The sequence below is a fragment of the Crocodylus porosus genome, unplaced genomic scaffold (assembly GCF_001723895.1).
Source record: "Crocodylus porosus isolate Cpor-Errol unplaced genomic scaffold, CroPor_comp1, whole genome shotgun sequence".
Taxonomy (NCBI): Eukaryota; Metazoa; Chordata; order Crocodylia; family Crocodylidae; genus Crocodylus; species Crocodylus porosus.
In genome coordinates this window covers 28,744,079-28,761,332 of record NW_017728907.1, presented here as the reverse complement: position 1 = coordinate 28,761,332, position 17,254 = coordinate 28,744,079, and the positions used below count along the sequence as shown (strand labels likewise).

The window sequence follows — 17,254 nt, the reverse complement described above, 5'->3', positions numbered from 1 at the left end:
TGAGAGCAGAGACCCAAGTGGTTTTGGATCTCACCCTTTCTAGAGCCTTTGCTATCTTCTCTCCCTGCATTCCCAATTCTTACGGGCCCATGGAATCCCCCACTACTCTCTCCCCCACAGGAGGACTCCCCCTACCTCAGAGGGGGATCTTCTCCTCAAGGCACCATCCCCCTCTACCCTACACTCATATATCCACCCACGGTATATTATTAGTAGTAGTGACCCCAGGGAGGTCCTGGCCTATGAATGGATTGCCTGCAGGCTAACAGGATGAACTTTCAGGTCCTGTCAAGGTGGTGGTGAGCTAGGCAGGGAGGGAGGCGCTGTGCTCTCTGCAGGGACAGCAGAGCCTTCCCTCAATGTCTGAAAGGACCAGAGTGGCTGTGGGAGCATCCCCACACTGGTAGGAAGGGACAGCTGCAGTCAGGTAGCTTCTGCTCAGGCTGGATGAACTCAGTTAACAACCAGCATGGCCACAACATGGACCATAAGCTAGAGCTGCTTGTGCCCCGAGACAGGGGTGGGCTTTAGTCTGTTCCTTACATGCCTCCTTTTTCTTCCTTCGTCTTGCAGGGGAAGCAGTCAGAAGATCACCTCCTCCAAGCCTGAGCCCACAGCATCTATGAAAACAAAACAAAACTAACCAAACAAAATAACTAGATTCCCTCCAATTAAGAAATAAACAGTTAGTTAAAAATTCACTAGCCTCAGGACATCAGTGCAGACAATGGATGGGTACCACATGGCGGGGAGTGAATGGTTGTCACCAAATTGGGCCTGAGGTCCCAGAGTTCAAAACAGAGGAACTTCAAGTCAAAAGAATTTCCACAAGCATGGTCAAAGGAATGGAGAGCCTCCGGTTTTAAAACAGAAGTTCTTTAGTCCAAATGAAATTTAATATACATTTGAAAAGGGGAGAACTTGGCCATATTACCCAACATGAAAATTAGAGTAATGCACAGGTGCACAGGGAGAAAAAACAGGAAGACCAAGGCACAAATGGAAATTCAGCTAGGAAAGGAGATAAAAGGAAAGAAAACGGCATCCTACAAGGATGCTAAAGGAGAAAGACCAAGGGAAATGTAGGTCCCTCATCCCAGAAGTGGAAGCTAATTAAGGATGAGAAAGAGAAGGCTTCTTTAGTTCAGCTGTCAGAATAAAGATCTACTCTCAGATGAAGTGAACAGTTGACAGTAAGGACAGGGGAGGAACTAACCAGCCCAGAGTTCAGGAATATGATTGTGGAGATTACTTACTTGGAGATCACTGAGGCATGTGGCAAGTTAGAATCAGCAGAGCCAGAGAAGATTTATGTTGAGTACTCAAGGCATTGGGGCTGGGAATTGCAGAGCCATTGCTATTATCTCTGATGGAAGTACTGTAAAGGGGATACATATCTGGTTAGCTCACTATACTCAGCAAGTAGTCAAAGGGTCAATGACTAGTCAGGTAGAAGTATCAAGTGGTGTTCCCCAGGGGTCTGTCCTAAGTCCATTATTGTTAAATATCTTCATTAGTAATTTGGATGATGGGATTGAGTGCATGCTTAGCAAATCTGTGGACAGTGTAAAATTAGATGGAGTTGCAGACCCTCTGAAGGTTAGGGCTAGGATCTAGAATGACCTAGAATAGATTAGAAAAATGGTCCACAATCAGGGAAATGAAATCCAACAAGGGCAAACACAGTCTTGCACTTAGGACAGAATAACTGCATGCACAAATACAAATTGAGGAATGACTGGCTAGGTTGCAGTACTGCAGAGAATGACCTGGGGGTTACAGTAGACCATAAATTGAATATGAGACAACAGTGTGCTCCTGTTGCCAAAAAGGCCAACAGAATACTGGATTGCATTAATAGGAGTATCATTTGCAAAGCAAGGGAAGTGATTCTTCTGCTCTATTCAGCACTGGTGAGGCTTCACCTGGAGTAGTGTGCGCAGTTTGGGGCCCTGTAACAGGGGGCTGTCTCAGGGCCAGATTTCCAATGGCCCGCCCACCTGTTTCTGGGTCAGCCACCTGCTTCCTTATCTGCCATGCCCTGATGATATCATTATGATCTTAATTAGGCAGGAGGCTGCCCATTTCTTGCCCCGATGCCAGGAAGTGCTATCTGCGGCTCTGTTCCTCCCCTACATCGCAGCCCAAGCCTCACAGATGGTATCCACAGTTCTTAACATCACCAGCTCCCCACTGGGCCCCAGAATCCTTCAGTCCAGACCCCAACCAGATCCCTCCCATCAGGCACCCTACTCTGCCCTCACTCTGGGCTGCCTAGCTCTCTGAACTCCTCCCCCTCTCAGATGTGGCCCCCCCAGGACCTTTGGCCACATAGACCCTGGCTTCACCTCCAAGGCCAGTCAGAAACCCCAAGCCCTTAGCTCTGGGTGTCCCTTACCATGAACCCCTGGCCCTTTTGACCCTTGCAGTCCTGGCCCCAGCATTGACTAGCCAAGGATGGTTTGAGTCAGGCCTCTGAGCCTCTATCCCACTCTCTACCCTGGGTCTACCTTCTTGGCCTTACTATGGTATAACCCACTTGGTTGTGGGAGCTGGTGTTATTAAGGAACCCCGACCTACCTTTCACCAGGATAACTGGTCTGGCATCTCCTGGCCCCACCAGGCCACCCACTTCTGGCAGGGTGCAGTTTTAAGTCATGGCCCAGGACCAGGAGCCTCCAAACCATCCCCTTAAGCTCCTGCCCTTATCTCAAGGATGGTGCATACAGCCTTGCAGTCAGGCAATGTTTCTGCCTAACCTACCAGCAGCAAATTGCTCCATTTATATAGGCAGCCAGAGATCTAAAAGGGCTGCCACAGTCAAACACCTGCTGGCTGCTTGGCTCAGCCCTTAAAGTGGCAGGCCCACTTGAAGAAGAATGTGGACAGCTTGGGAAAAATCTAGCAGAAAGCAACAAAAAAGGGTTAGAGGCCTGAAAAGCATGATTTATGAGGAAAGGCTGTGAGAACTAGGGTTTTTTAGTCTGGAGGAGAGTAAGTTGAGGGGAGGGGGGATTAAGAGTCTTCAAATGCCTGAAGGTTGGTTATAGAGAGGATGAATACTCCCACAGAAAAAATGTAAGTTGAAAATTAAGAAGAATGTTTTGGCTATGAGGGTAGTCAAGCATTGGAGCAGGCTACCTAGAGAAGTTGTAGAATCTCCATCCCTGGAAATTTTCAAGAACAGGTTGGACAGACACTTGGCTAGGATGGCCTAGTCAGGGATGAGCCTGCCTTGAGCAGCAGGCTGGACTAGATGACCTGGTCAGGTCCTTTGCAGCCCTACCCTCCTATGATCCTATGACCTTGTATACTCAGCTTGTCTAGATAGTTCCAGCATTCTCAGGAGGCAGATGGTGCTTCTCCCTGGCATGTGGCCATCTTGACAGAATTATGAAGTTGAGCACTTTAAAGTTTTTGTTTTGTAAAGTTTGTTCTCAGACTCTTTCTGGTTCCTACCTTTCAAGCTGGAACTGGCTTTATTCATGCTTTCTGCATCTTTCTGTGTTTCTGCATTTCTTACAGGTTGAGCCTCTCACATCACCATATTCCCATGAAAATGACCCTGTACACTGGTCACTTTTTTATAGTTTGCCTGAAATGTAGCGTTCTAGTTTTAATAGTAAGCACTGAAGTCATCTGGGGGCTTAGTGGTTTCTGATGTTTCTTTTCAAATGGTTTCCTGTCCTTGAATATGCAAGTCTCACTTTACCCATGTGAACATTATTGTAATGCATTCTTTTTCAATTTGATCATCCTTATGTTCCCTTAGCAATAACAACCTTGATGTGAGAGTTACTGGCTGCCTCTTCTGGAGAGAAGGATGCCTTAGGCTCATCTCAGAGATATCACACTATATGGCTGCCTCTTCCTCCACATCACAGTATTTTAAAATGAGGCATTTGAGTACCAGCTCCTCAATACATGAAATGGCTGCAACCTCTTTTGGTAATCATGTTCATTCTGTGTCTTCAGGAATTTGCATCCCTTGAGAGACCTGCTACAAACTTTGTCAGATCCTTTACAAGACACAGCAGTTTCCAAACTGATTTAATATCTTTATGCATGGATATCTGCCATTTTGCCTTTCCCATTTCAGGGTTAGACCACAGGCTCCAGGAAGTCATCTGTACTCTGTCTGGTATTGCTGTCAATCACACTTTCATCTTATTTTTATTTCTTTATCTTTTTCCCTGCCCTTTGCAGCAGACAATCACAGTTGTAGCCATGATCTCTGACAGCTTCCGCCAGGTTGTCTCTCCATCTGTATGTCAAAATATTGCCAGCTGTGACACTGATCCCCACCAGCCCTGGTAGCATGTCTTGCTGGTGGTGTTGATATTCTACCAGATGTTTATCACAGTAGCATTCTGTCATCTGTGTTTATCCACTGGTGCCCAAAGTTGGAGAGTCACCTTCCTTCCTTATCATGGTTTATATGGACCAGTTTCAGTTGTTGTCACTCACTGGTGCAGAGAATGTGCCTGGAGAGATGTGAGGAACCAGTTGTGAACTGAACCTGTGCACAAATGCATGAACATACACACTGTAGGTACCAATACACAGTAGTCATCTGCCACTTTCCATTATGTGTATGACATAGAGTAATCCTGCTGGGAATGCAGGGTGTTCAGGAGTGTGGCAGCCCAAGAGCTAGCCTCAGTGGGCCAGCAGGAACTTCCTGGCATGACAGAACAGCATCAAGGCTAGATTCCAGACCTATGCAAATATGGTAGCAAAAGTGTTACTTCCTTAATGTAAGCAGTTCTTTATATAAGTTCCTGAACATAATAAAGAGTTGTTTTCATACCACAAGCCTCATATAGTCATTCTCAGTCATTCTCAACAAGGGTGATACAGTACCCTGGGCTGCCTTGAGATTCTTTCAAGGGTGTTGTGGGGTGCTATGCAATGTTAGCACTGTTAGGTGTGTAAACATGATTCACAATGTAAATCCCGAGATTTTAAATAAGAATCCATAATGTTAAAAGCATGCTGACCTATTGCGGTCTTTAAGTGCCTTGCCACAGAAATATTGCTCTATTATTTTCCAACTGGCAAGAAACAAATGAAAATGAAGAGCTGGCATTTTCCAAGTGGTGCTTTGAGTCTAAGGAGGTTGAGCACCACTGCTCTAGGTACTACAGTGTCCACTAGAGGGCAGCAGTAGATTAAAACATTATGTATAAATACAATGATTCTCAACCAGGGCCAGGAGCTCCTGTCAGCATATCTGCCTTGTCTCTTGTACAAGGACAAGAGGGCCAGGGGCATGCCAGACATCCTCCTGTTCCCATGGGCCAATTATATTAGCCTGATCTGCAAGCTGGTGACAGACGCAGAATCCAAAACTCCTTCCCTCGTGAAATATTTTGCAGGGCACATCCTGAGACACTGCGAGGTATAGACTCCAACCAACCATAAACTGTGGATCACGGGCTCACCGTGGTTCTATAAGACCTTGAACAAGTGCCGCAGTTTGTACGGCCTGCAAAGTGCAGGCCCAGCAACCGTTAGAAACCACAAGAAGATCCAGGAGATGTTGAGGCTGTGGTACACCATGTCACCCATGGACCTGCTCCCGGGCAACGTGCAGGAGCGCATCGACTACAAGGATCTGGGCAAAGATCATAAGGACCTGAAATGGCTCATAGCCCATCGAGCTCTACCAGTGAGGGCCCGGGGACACAGAGAGGAGCAGCTGGGGAGACCCAGCTGGCCATGGCCCAGCTGCCACGGAGCCAAGATGATTGACCACCTCCTTTGGCTCTGCACCTGCACCAAAGAGGTATGGAAAAGGGTGAAGCAGCTCTGTGAAGCGGTGACTGGCGTCAGCTGGTTAATCAGAGAAGTGGTGCTGTACGGGCATCTCGCCAAACACCAGAGAAACCTGTTGCCCCATTTCAATCAGTTTGCGTCCTGCATCAGGAGTGATCTCCTGTTGTACAGGCAAAGGAACGTAGAGGTAGTAGGCTGTGTGAAAATGGCACTGAGCGAACTCTGGACCTACTACCAGAAATTGTTAGTGGAGGATGGAGAGGACGCGGACAAAGCCACCTGGCACAGAGACATGTGGCACAGGATCATCCAACACCCTCCGAGTGGAAAAGGGGGCAGTGACAGAGATGAAGAGGAAGGGACAAGCAGAACTGAGAATAGCAACGGTGACAGCAGCAGTGAGTCCTCCAGTGGGAGCTGGAGGGACAGCAACATCGAGGACAGATGAACTGAGAATGTGACCCCGCAAGTGGGGTGGGGATAGAAGGGAAGCATTGCTTGGTCTAAGGGACCAGGATTTGCTTGCATGTGTTGTGCATGATCTGGATATGTAACAGGTTCAGGTATATATAGATATACATATATAAAACCTGCACTGTCTCTGCTCATCAGCTATATGCAGCAGTGGGAGAAAAACCAGTTGCAAAGCTCTTGGACTCCAACTCCTCTGTGTGTCCCTTGTGAACCCCTGGTAATATTTGTAGTATTTCTAGGTTAAATTATTTACGGTGCTTACCTAAGCTACTTTTTTCACACTATCAGGCCCTGGAAAGTGCTCTACAGCCGTAATGTAACCCGTGTGCACGGCTGCAGAGTGCTTATAAAATGGCTGATTGTTTGAAAAATTAACCCTGGTTAAATCAAGTATTAGATGAAGGCGCATGAGGCTGCCCCAAAAAGCAGGTCTAGGAAAGAAAAGAGTTGTTTTAGTTTAAATGTTTTTTGCATTTTTCCTCCCTTTAGGAGCTGGGAGGCTCCTGTGGCTCTGGGAAGCAGGAACTTTTGGGAAAGCCCCAAAACACTTAGTATGACTCCACCTACCAGTATCCCACAGACTCAGTGCTTGCCACAGCTCTGCAGGTGTGGGGAGAGGACCCAGCCAGGCTCAGCTGGCACCTTGTCCATGTTTTATGGGAACCTCTTGGGCAGGGGGGAGGTCGCCTTTCTCCCACAGTCCCGGAGATCCAGGGTGCCCAGCTCCGTCCCTTGCTCCAGTTGGGTTTGGGAAAGGCGAGTCCTGCCTGCGGGGACGGCAAACGGGAAGGTCGTGCCACGTGAACAAGCACAGTGCAAGCACAAGCACAGTAGTGGCTACTGCCGGGACTCTGAGGCTGGCTGTCTGCGCAAGGCTCGCTCTGAGGTCTCCGGGTGTTGCGGGGCGCTTGAAATCACCGTCCTCTGGAGGGAAGTGGGACGAGGAGATGGCCCCTCAGAGAGACCATGGTACCCAGGCTGCCTTGGACGACACAGCAGAGCAGGGCCACAGGACGAGGCCCCCAGTGTGGCCAGGCAAGGCCCAGCCCCCACACAGGCGGACACAGCTTTGCGGGGGGACGGGGGGGGACTAGCAGGACCCGGGGACACGAAGGTGGCTCCCCACTCTCGCCCCGTGAGCGCCCGCCGGCAGTGACGGGGTTAAAAATCACCCAGCTGCCCCCGCGCGGGGAGGAAAGGGACGTACAGCGCGGGCCCTTCCTGCCGCGCTCGCGGCTGCTGGGGCTCGCGGAGGCGGTGGCGCCTCCCCTCCAGGTGCGACCCCTGGGGCGGGGGCGGGGAGCTTGGACGCCTGGGATCCGCCCCAGCCCGGGGGCAGCCGTGCCAGCGCGTGTGCCGGGGCGCCAGGTGCCCCCTGCCTGGGCGGGGGGGGAGTGTACATTGTGCCTCAGCCGTGTGACACCTGAGTGTGTGCGCGCGTGCGTTGCGTGACGTGTGCTGCATGTGTGTGTGGAGGAGGCACAGGTGCTTGGACTCCGTGTGAGAGTGTCATATTGTGTCATGTTGGGTACTGTGGTGTCTAAAGCACTTGTATATTGGAAGTTGGGCTGTATTGTGTGTGTGTGTTGGTGATGAGGTCACACCCCGGGTGGCATTGTCTATGCGTGTCAGACAGCTTTGCAATATCTTATGTGGTGATAGGAAGAGATGGACTCCAAGCTGTGCAATGAGCACATGTCCATTTGCTCATTGCAGGCCAAGGGTGTGAGTGTGTGTGAGTATGCATGCGCTTTAGGCCAGACATGTCTAAGTAGCAAGCTGGGGTAGATGATGCACCTGTTCCAAATCATATCCCAGGCGTGTAATGTGGGTGCACAATGCATATACAAGTGTTCATTTGTGCATCATGGACCAGGCTGTATAATATCTGTGTGTCAGTGTTTGTATGCATGCATGCATGTGCATTAAGGCCAGAGAGTGTGGCACCTGCATGTGTCTGTTGCAAGCCAAGGTGTGTAACCTGTTTGTATGCCTATGTTACCGACAGGCTCTGAAACCTGTGCCTTTCCAGCTTCTGCCTGCTAGCTGCTCATGGCTGCATCCGCCACCCTGCAAAGAACACCTGTGCGGTACCAGCAACTTCTGCTGGCCTCAGCACTGGCATCAAAGGGGTCAGCATCATGTCTGTCTGCACTGGGCCCTCCCTACCTGTTGGGCAGGGCACTACATATCACAGGTGCCATCCCTGCTGGTCACAACAAGTGGTCCAAGGTGAAGAACATCAAGGGTCCACGGGATGCTAAGCGTAGCCAGATCTTCCAAAAGCTCTCCATGATGCTGCGGTTTGCTGTGCGAGGTATAGGTGGGGGTTCCCAGGGGCTCTGCTCTGATGTATGGGTCTAGGGGAGTCCCTTAGGCTTTTCTGTATGAGGTATAGGCCACATGTGCAGCCTCTTAAGCCCATCCCCTACAAAATCCCTATCCTCCCTGGACTGCTGCAGGGTAGTATTTGGGACTGTGTGGGGTGCACTTCTGTTCCCATCCCTCCCCCTACCAGCTATGGGAACTTCTCCCCATGGGAGGGGATAATGTCTGGAATCCTTGGGGTCAGAGTGGTGCGGACATGTCCCTGTTGAGACTCTGGCCACATCTTCCCTTCTTATGGCTTGCCCCTTTCCTGTCCCCTTTGCAGAGGGGGGACCTGATCCCGAGTTGAACAGCAACCTGGCCAACATCATCGAGCGATGCCGCAACAGCAACATGCCCAAAACCACAATTGAGATGGCCATTAAGGGAGTGGTATGTATATGGTGCTGCCAGCTGAGCTCTGTGCAAGGGTTGTGTTTGTGTGTATGTGCATACATCTGCACTCATGCTTGGGCTGCAGATGCTCTGAGTTCTGCAATGAGGGTCATGATGGGGTTGGGAGTGGGTGAGAAGTACAGTACAACAGAATGAGAATGTTATGCTCCTTGTAGAGCCACCAGGTAGTGTTTGACTTGTTTGGGCCACACAGCAGTGTTTGAAACGTAGTGTTTGGTTTTTTTCTCCCCTCCCTCCCATTTTTTTTTTTTAATACCCATTTATAGAAAACCTAACAGAAAACATTTTTACTTTTTTAATATACAATTTTGGGGGAAAAAACTCAGCAAAAATGTGTAGCAATTTTTTTTTTTTAGTTTTAGTGAAAACTTAAATGGCAACAAATGGGAATATCCTGTTAGTTTGGGATACCGATATCCTCCAGCCAAGGTATATTTTATCTTTTCAAGAAGCAATGTCTTGTTGTGTTGCTGTGATAATAATGATAGAAAATAGTATTCTGGAGAAGAAAAGTGAATTAATTGCCATCCATTCCCTTATAAACTGCGCTCTGGCATCAATCTGTTTCCATAGCTTTCTATGGAAGGTTAATCTAGAGCTGGAGGCCCATCAGAGGGGACCATGAGAGAGACTGGAGCACCTAAGAAAAGTCTACTGTAAAGAGAGACTAAAAATGGGAGTGTTGCTCATCATATGGTGGACACACACCCTGGTTATTATAGCTAGTGTTATTCTGACTTGTACTCCATAGTAAAGACTGGACACAGCCAACTCTCGCAAGATATCTGCAGTAGGTGCTATTGCATTGCGTGGCCACTAGGTGGCAAAGGAGCCGATTTGTATTGAGTGAAGGGCTGCCCTGGATGAAATTGTGGACACCCTGCACTTACTCTGTCATGCCATGGAATAATGTTGTTGCAGTTATTTTGTCAGGGAAACTTTACCCCTGAAAAGAAAGACTTACTCTCTGGTAAGGTGATGTGTCATGTGTTCGCTTCACTCCCAGAGTAAAACCAAATGTCCTTTTTTGCAAACTTGGCCTGTGGACGAATCGGAAGAGATATGCTGCAGGTCTATAAAATAATGACCGCTGTGGAGGAGGCAGACTGGGATGCAGAGGGAGGGGGAGGTATCTCTTTTCTTTGTCCTGTAACACAGAAGCAAGGGGGCAGGAAGTGAGCTAGGTCAGGGTGCTCAGAACCCATTCAAGGAAATATTCATTCTCAGCCTGCTGCAGGCAGGGTGGCATCAAAGCTGAGAAACTGGTAATTTTTATGGGATGTTTCTGTGGCTCATGGGAGCACCTTGAGTTACCACAGGTCACTTGTGCTTGTGAGAACCCACAGAATTAACATGGGGCACTTGCATTTGCTGCTGTAGCCGCCAGAGCTACCTGTTCTGGAAGGCAGGGTCAGTCTCCTACTTCAAGGCTGAAAACTATACATAATACAGGGGGCATATTATCATTCCTCCCCTCCCCCAAAATAAATAAATAAATAAATAATGGGCTCCTGAGACCTTGTTTTGCAGCATTTGGTGCTGGCTACTGTTGGAGGCAGGACAGTGGGCTCAGCTCCAGTCCACTCACGTTATTCCTGTTGTCTGTTCCTCTGCCTGCAGAGAGCCCCCTCCTTTCTTTCCCCTTATTTCCAGCTGTAATTTGGGGCTGTAGTCCAAGTTGTGCTGTGCTTTTTTTAATGTCCATTTGCCATGTGGACAGTGGGTATGGTGAACGGCATTGCACAAGTGTCCTGAGGAAATCAGATGGCAGGAGCAAGGAATTGTTCTTGGCCCAACACAGAGATGAATGAGCAGCAAGAAGTGTGTACAAAGGGACTAGGCTTTTATGGTTGTGAAAGCACCAACCCTCAGGGCTGAAGGCTGGGGCAGAGCTGAACCAAACTCTTCTCATTGCAGGACAAAGAGAAGAGCTCCAACTACTTGCTCTATACAGCTAGAGGCCCTGGGGGGTCTGCCCTGATCATCGAGATACTGACAGACAACACCAGGCGAACTCAGCAAGAAATCCGGCTCCTACTGAGTCGCAAAGGGTCAGTGTCCTTTCCCCGCCTCTGCGGTGTCCTGTAGTTCTTCACGTTTTCAGGACTTTGAACCCAGTGTCTCTGGGTTGTGAAGCATCACAGTGCCCTGGCTGAGAGGGAATATGTCACATTAACTGAGCCACAGGAGCAAGCTGGTTACTTGCTGCCCATGGCCTGGCTACCAGCTGTTTAGCCTCGGGTCAAGAATTTGCAATGAAATAAGCCAGGTCTTGGGTGAAATTACCTGAGGCACTGAGTGAGTTGGGAACCAAAGTCCTGTTGAGGGTTTTTTCCCTCCCTTAAAGTGCTGTAGGGACTTGGGAGCCCATGTTGTATAACAGTCCAATAGGAGTCTGGTCTCCCAAATCACTTAAGTGCTGTAGAAAATGTAACTCCCTTGACTAAGCGGAGGAAGCTACACTGTTGTGTAAACAATTTTGAATTGGTGTAATGAGCAGGTATAGTCCTGTATACAGATGTGCTTATATTAGTCCAGGTGGCTTAAATCTTTCTCCTGTTTGCCTAGGTAGGCATATTGTGGCTGTGAGAGCCTAGAGTACGTGACAAGCGATTTTTTTTTTTTTTTTTTTTTTTTTTGCGGAGATGGGAGGTCGTAATACCTTTTATTGAAAAGTGCCTTTCCTCAAGTCCGGGGAAAAAGCAGGTACTGCCTAAGCTATATACCAGATAAAACATTTGGCATTTTTACATGTGCTCTGGGTGATTGTGCATGTGTGTGCGTGTGTGTGTGGAGGGGGGCAGGGGGGCACTTTAATTAGAGTGACTCTGAGAGTTGCTTTAATTAAAGTGCCTGTAGCATCTCGTGTATTAGGGTACCTGAGATTCAAAATGGCAGTGGGGGCACATCCCTGCCGCCATTTTGAATTGTGGGGATGCTGATACTTGAGATGCAGAGGCTGGCTGGAGCGTGCTAATTGGCACACTCCAGCAAACTTGATTAATTGCAGCACATTGGAGCAGCCTCCTGGCACATCTACAGGCACCCGTTGTCTTTGGAACCTAGTTCAGTTCAGAAACGCTTGAACACAGAGAACCGCAGGAAGAGTCTAGGGTGTGAGGGATGCATTCTTGCAGGGAGAGACTGTAGCTCCTGGATTATTGGAATTGTCCCTGGGACTGTTTCTCCTAGCTTTTCTGAAGGAGGTGGAGAGGTGACATCAACCTGGTCTGTGAACTGGGATTGGCACAAACCAAGCTGGATCTTTATTCTGAAAGACCAAGGTGGAATGAGACCTGCTGGGTGGGAGGTGCAGGAAGATGGATTCAGAGTAGAGACTAGATACCAGTCTTTAATGGGGAAGGAGTCAGCCATTGGTAATGGCTACTGTAGAAAGGGGATGGGCCCTCCAACATTTGGCACTGGTACACTGACATGGAAGGTGGGGAGTGACTCTCTGAAAGCTGCACTCTACTTCAGCCAGAGGTTAGTGGACTGGATGTAGGGAAACCAGGGGGGGCCCTAAGTTTCTGATGTAGTTATGGGCAGGAGGTGTCAGAAGGGGTGTTACTGTGGACACTTTTGGACCAATTTTTGTGGCATGGTGGCCTGCAGGGGACCAGGCTCTGTGACCCAGGCTTTCCCTTCCAGCTCAGTGTTCCTGTATGTTTCTTGGATCTGGGGTTTCTTGGCATGGTCGTGGGGGTGCTCAGGTGAAGGTTGTTCTTTTTCCTGTAGCTCTTCTTTGCACACAGGGGTGTTGCACACTCCTGGTTTATGCTAATTTGCAGCCTTTGCACACAGGGCAGTAATGACTGATGGGGTCCGTCACCTCTTTGACCAAAAGGGGGTGGTTACAGTCAGCAGGAAGGACCGGGAGCAGAGGTCAGTGTCTCTGGAACAGGCCCTGGAGTTGGCAGTTGAGGCAGGAGCTGAAGATGTACAGGAGAGTGAGGATGAGGAAGAGCAGGAGGTGCTGAAGGTAGGTTTCCACAGGTTGCAATTACCATGGTTACCTGACCAACAAAGCATGGTATTGTGGGAGAAGTGGGGGTGCACTCAGGACCATTCACTTGCGCTTCTCTGGCCAGATGGGTGTGAGTGGCAATACCCTCAGCTAGTAGGGGGCACCTGTTTCCTGATATCTTCTTCATGGGACCAGTGAGATTGGTCTGGGATGGTGTCTTGACACTTCACTGCATAGTTTTGTGCTGTGGTGGAGGTACATGGAGTTCCAACTAGCCCCAGTCCCTCCAGGGAGATGGAGCAATACCTTGCGGGGGCTCCTGGCTGGGTCTGGGATTGAATCAGCTGATGGGGACCATCCGGCTGCTGGTGGATGCCTTCACTGCGCTGCACGTATTGTACAGCCTTCCTCTATATCCTGCCCCTGCCTGGGGTGAAGGGAGGCTCCTCAGCTTTGTTCTGTTCTTGGGCTGCTTTCCCCAGCTTCCCACAGGGGATGTAGTATGACTGAGAGCAGCTCTGAGGCTGTTGTAGCATGGACCCAGGGGCTCATTCTTCACCCTCTGCTCAACCAGGGTAATATTGTGAAACTTTACTGCAGTTGAAGACCTCAGGGTGACCACAGTGCAGTGTCAGGGAGAACAGACTTTGGAAAGAAACTGGTGATGTTCTGAGCGCAAAACATGAGCTCCCTGCTCCAGCAACAGACTCAAGTTTGCCGTGGACCCAACCCAGCAGAAGGGGTCAAAACTATGCTGCATGGTTGAGGATGCATGCCTGGCCCCCTGTGCTGAGACCCTCCCTTCTCTTTCCACAGTTCTTGTGCGATGTATCTGTGCTACACCAGGTGCGGAAGAAGCTGGATGCACAAGGCTTGCAGTCGCTCTCTGCTGGGTTGGAGTTCATCCCCAACACCACTGTGGAGCTCTCTGAGGAGGAGATGAAGCAGGCCTCAGAGCTCCTCATGGGCCTGGGTAACTGCCAAGACGTGATTAGGATTTATGACAACATTCAGTAGGGGGCTGTGTTTGGGATGGTGAGGGGCAAGGACAGTGTCAGAATGTCCCCCCCACCCCATTACTGGGATAACAAGAAACAGGATGTTGGTGCCCCATGGACAGTGACAAGATGTGCTCCACTGCTTAGCTGGGGTTTGCACCCTCTGGCAAAGTGGTTCAGGACTCGGTCTTGCCCTGGAATGCAATCAGGACTCCACAGGTTAATTGCCAGGCTGGATTGTTGCCAATGGGGTGACTCTTGCTTTGTCCTTCACCTGTGGTGGGGGTTGGTTTGATTGCTGAAGGGCTCAGCAGGGCAGGGGTATTTGTCCTGGGTGCTTGTGCCTTGAGCCCAGCAGGGCTTCAACCCACACCTGTTGCAGCAACAAGGCCCACCCCTTTCCCCAAGCATCAGATGCTGTGCAGGATGAGCTGCCATTCATTTGTGCAGCACTGAGCACAGCATCAGCACTGCATAGACAGCTAGGCAGTGCTATGACAGGAGCCATCCTTAGCGTCACACCTTTAGCCGTATGTCCTGTATGACTGTCTATGGCAGCCCTGCTTGGAGGGCAGCAGCCAAGTTAGGGGCACCCCGTACCATTCAGCCTGGTTGCAGCTATACTTTCATCATGCTGGCTAATAAACAATGGTTTATGGGTAGGGGCTCTGTCTCACTGTCTCTGCTCTTGGTGTAGTGCTGCTCTTCCTATCCAAATACACGTGTGCCTCAGGGAATGGGGGATGGGGCCATTGTGGAGTTGTAGTTGGAGGCTGGATGAGTCATGGCCAGTTTGGATGGAGACATAATGGGAAAGTCCAGAGAAATTCTCTATAGGCAACATTAAGGCTCCTTGGAGTTGCTTGCTCTGTCACAGTTAGGCAGGGATGAAATTCAAGCTGGAAATAAGGGGGTGGTTGAAGGGCATTGGTCAATTAAGATGTGGCGACTGTTCAATTGCCACTCCAGTCCAGGAGCTGTTAAGACTGGGTTCAAAGGTCCCTGGAGGGATTCTCTGGCCTGAGTTATACTAGAGGCTGGATGGGATGGTTATCTAACATTCTCTAGAAAAATTATGAGTGAAACCAGTAGTTTCCTAAGCCATTGCAACCATCCTACTGAGAAAATTTGGGCCTTGTTGCCAGTATAGAGCACAGCGTTCTGTGCAGAAATTGCCTGTGGTCTAAAGTAAACTTTGTCTTGTATTTTCCCCTTTTTAAATATATACATATTAAAAATTAAATTTGTAACAATGAGGAGAGGGTAGTGGAGGGTGTTCTCTTATGTAAATGTTTGATGAATCAAAAAAAATTAGTTGAAACATTTTTTTTCACTTGGAAATAATTTCTTCACAAATTAATACCCACTTTACAGCCCAAGTGCAAGTGGGTGCTTGAAAAACCAGTGTCTAGCTCTGGGGATGAAGTTCTGTAGCAGCCTGAGGCCTTCACACACACTGCTGGTGGCTCTCAGAATGCCTGGGATCATTTTAAATGTGATACTTTAAAACTAGGAATTTGTTTTATCTTTTGTTTGCTTTCTGGGTTTGAGCAACTCAGGATTGTGTGGGGGTTCATTCTGTTTTTAAAGACAAATGTAGGTTTGGTTGTATTCACATGACTCCCATCAGCTGGGGATTTTAAAGAAAAACATGAGGTTGGGATAAATCACAAGAACTTGTGTTGCTGGTTTTTGGTCAGGAAACATGGCCAGGATCTTACTAACTGATCCTCTTCCACCTTGATAAGTACTTTGTATTTCAAAGTGTAAAATCGCAAGAAACCCACAGACCAACATACATATCTGCACAGAACCAGCAATCGCCCTAAACACATTAAGAAAGCTGTAACATAAAGCCAAGCCCTCTGGTACCACCAAGTCTGCACTGAGGAGAACACGCATGATCATCACTCAAAAGGACTTTCACTTAACAAGGACACTCCTCCAGAGAGAGAGAGAGAACTTTTGAAAGAGCCACCCGGATTCCATGTGAAGAATTGCTGCAGTACAGAAAGAAAATCCCCATGAATCGCACACTGCTAGTCATGACATACTATCCTTCCCTGGAACCTATATGAAAAATCCTCAAACAATTGCAACTCATTCTAGAAGAAGAACCAAGTCATAAAGAGATCTCAGAACCACCCATTCTAGCCTTTAAACAAGCACCAAACCTTGCCAACCTCATCGCCAGAAGCAAACTTCCTATGGCCTAAAACACCGAATGGCTCCAGACCATGCCAGGACAAGAAATGTAAAACCTGCCAACACATCACTACCCCCACAATTACTACATCCCACAACAGAACCATCCGCATTCCCGGATCTTACAGCTGCACCTCCAGAAATGTAATATATCTCATCCAGTGCAGTAAATTCCCTGATGGAAAATATGTAGGAGAAGCCAAACAACGACTGGGTACCAGAATGAATGTACACCAAAAATCTATCAAAGCCAAGAATACCCGATCACCTGTGGGGGCACATTTCTCATAAGACAACCACTCTCTCTCCAATCCCGCAGTTCTAATCCTCAAAGGGAATTTACAAAGCATCTTTCACAGACCAGTCTATGAACTTCACTTCAACTTACTGGACACAAAAAATCATTGACTAAATATAGACATTGGATTTATGGCACATTACAACCTGCCTAACATCTGATACCTTAGGTAACTGTTTACCAATTACTTATCACCAGGTTTGCAGTCCTCTTCCTGTCCCCCACCACACATACACACCTGTTTCTCACCCACTGACTACCTCAATTTGCTTTTTCACTATCTTTCTTGCATATGAGCCTTGGGCTTCTATTCTATTCTGTCCCATCCAGGAAGAGCACAGAACAACTACAGACTTACTCAGTTTGAAGAAGGGTGTTTGTGTCTGAAAGCTTGTGAAGAAGAATGTTTCCAACTATTTTAGTTGGTCTGATAAATATCTGATTTACCCAAAGAACCTTGTCTGCCTATGTCCTTAGACCAATATGACTACAACCACTGGTGATGCGTTGGGGGGTGCACAGGGGTACATGTGCACCCTGAGCCTGGCAGTGCTCCCCATGCAAAAAGGTGCTGCTGACGCTGCCAGCAGGCGGTTGCTGCTTCCCACCCCCACCTTGCTGCCAGTGGCTTTTGCAGGTGGTCTCCAAGTGCCAGCGGCGTCTGTGGGTAGTCGCCGACTGCTAGTCGGCACTCACCACCCCTCCACTGCCAACAGCACTGTGGTTGCCTGTGGGAGCTCATTGCTTGCT

At 48.7% G+C, this 17,254-nt stretch overlaps 1 protein-coding gene across 1 annotated transcript; it reads left to right on the top strand.

The window, feature by feature from the left end:
• Positions 1–7,439: 7,439 nt before the first annotated feature.
• On the top strand, positions 7,440–15,318 carry LOC109307232 (translational activator of cytochrome c oxidase 1). Its single transcript, XM_019531010.1, has 6 exons — positions 7,440–7,527; positions 8,261–8,569; positions 8,906–9,012; positions 10,954–11,087; positions 12,841–13,018; positions 13,820–15,318. The coding sequence occupies exons 2-6, from the start codon at positions 8,305–8,307 to the stop codon at positions 14,018–14,020; spliced, it is 885 nt and encodes a 294-aa protein (XP_019386555.1). The 5' UTR covers positions 7,440–7,527; positions 8,261–8,304; the 3' UTR covers positions 14,021–15,318.
• Positions 15,319–17,254: the final 1,936 nt, after the last annotated feature.

Coding starts and splice junctions, on each gene's coding strand:
- LOC109307232 (XM_019531010.1), top strand. CDS start 8,305: ATGGCTGCATCCGCCACCCTGCAAAGAACACCTGTGCGGTACCAGCAA. Junction 9,013..10,953: donor AGATGGCCATTAAGGGAGTG/GTATGTATATGG, acceptor TTCTCATTGCAG/GACAAAGAGAAGAGCTCCAA. Junction 13,019..13,819: donor AAGAGCAGGAGGTGCTGAAG/GTAGGTTTCCAC, acceptor CTCTTTCCACAG/TTCTTGTGCGATGTATCTGT.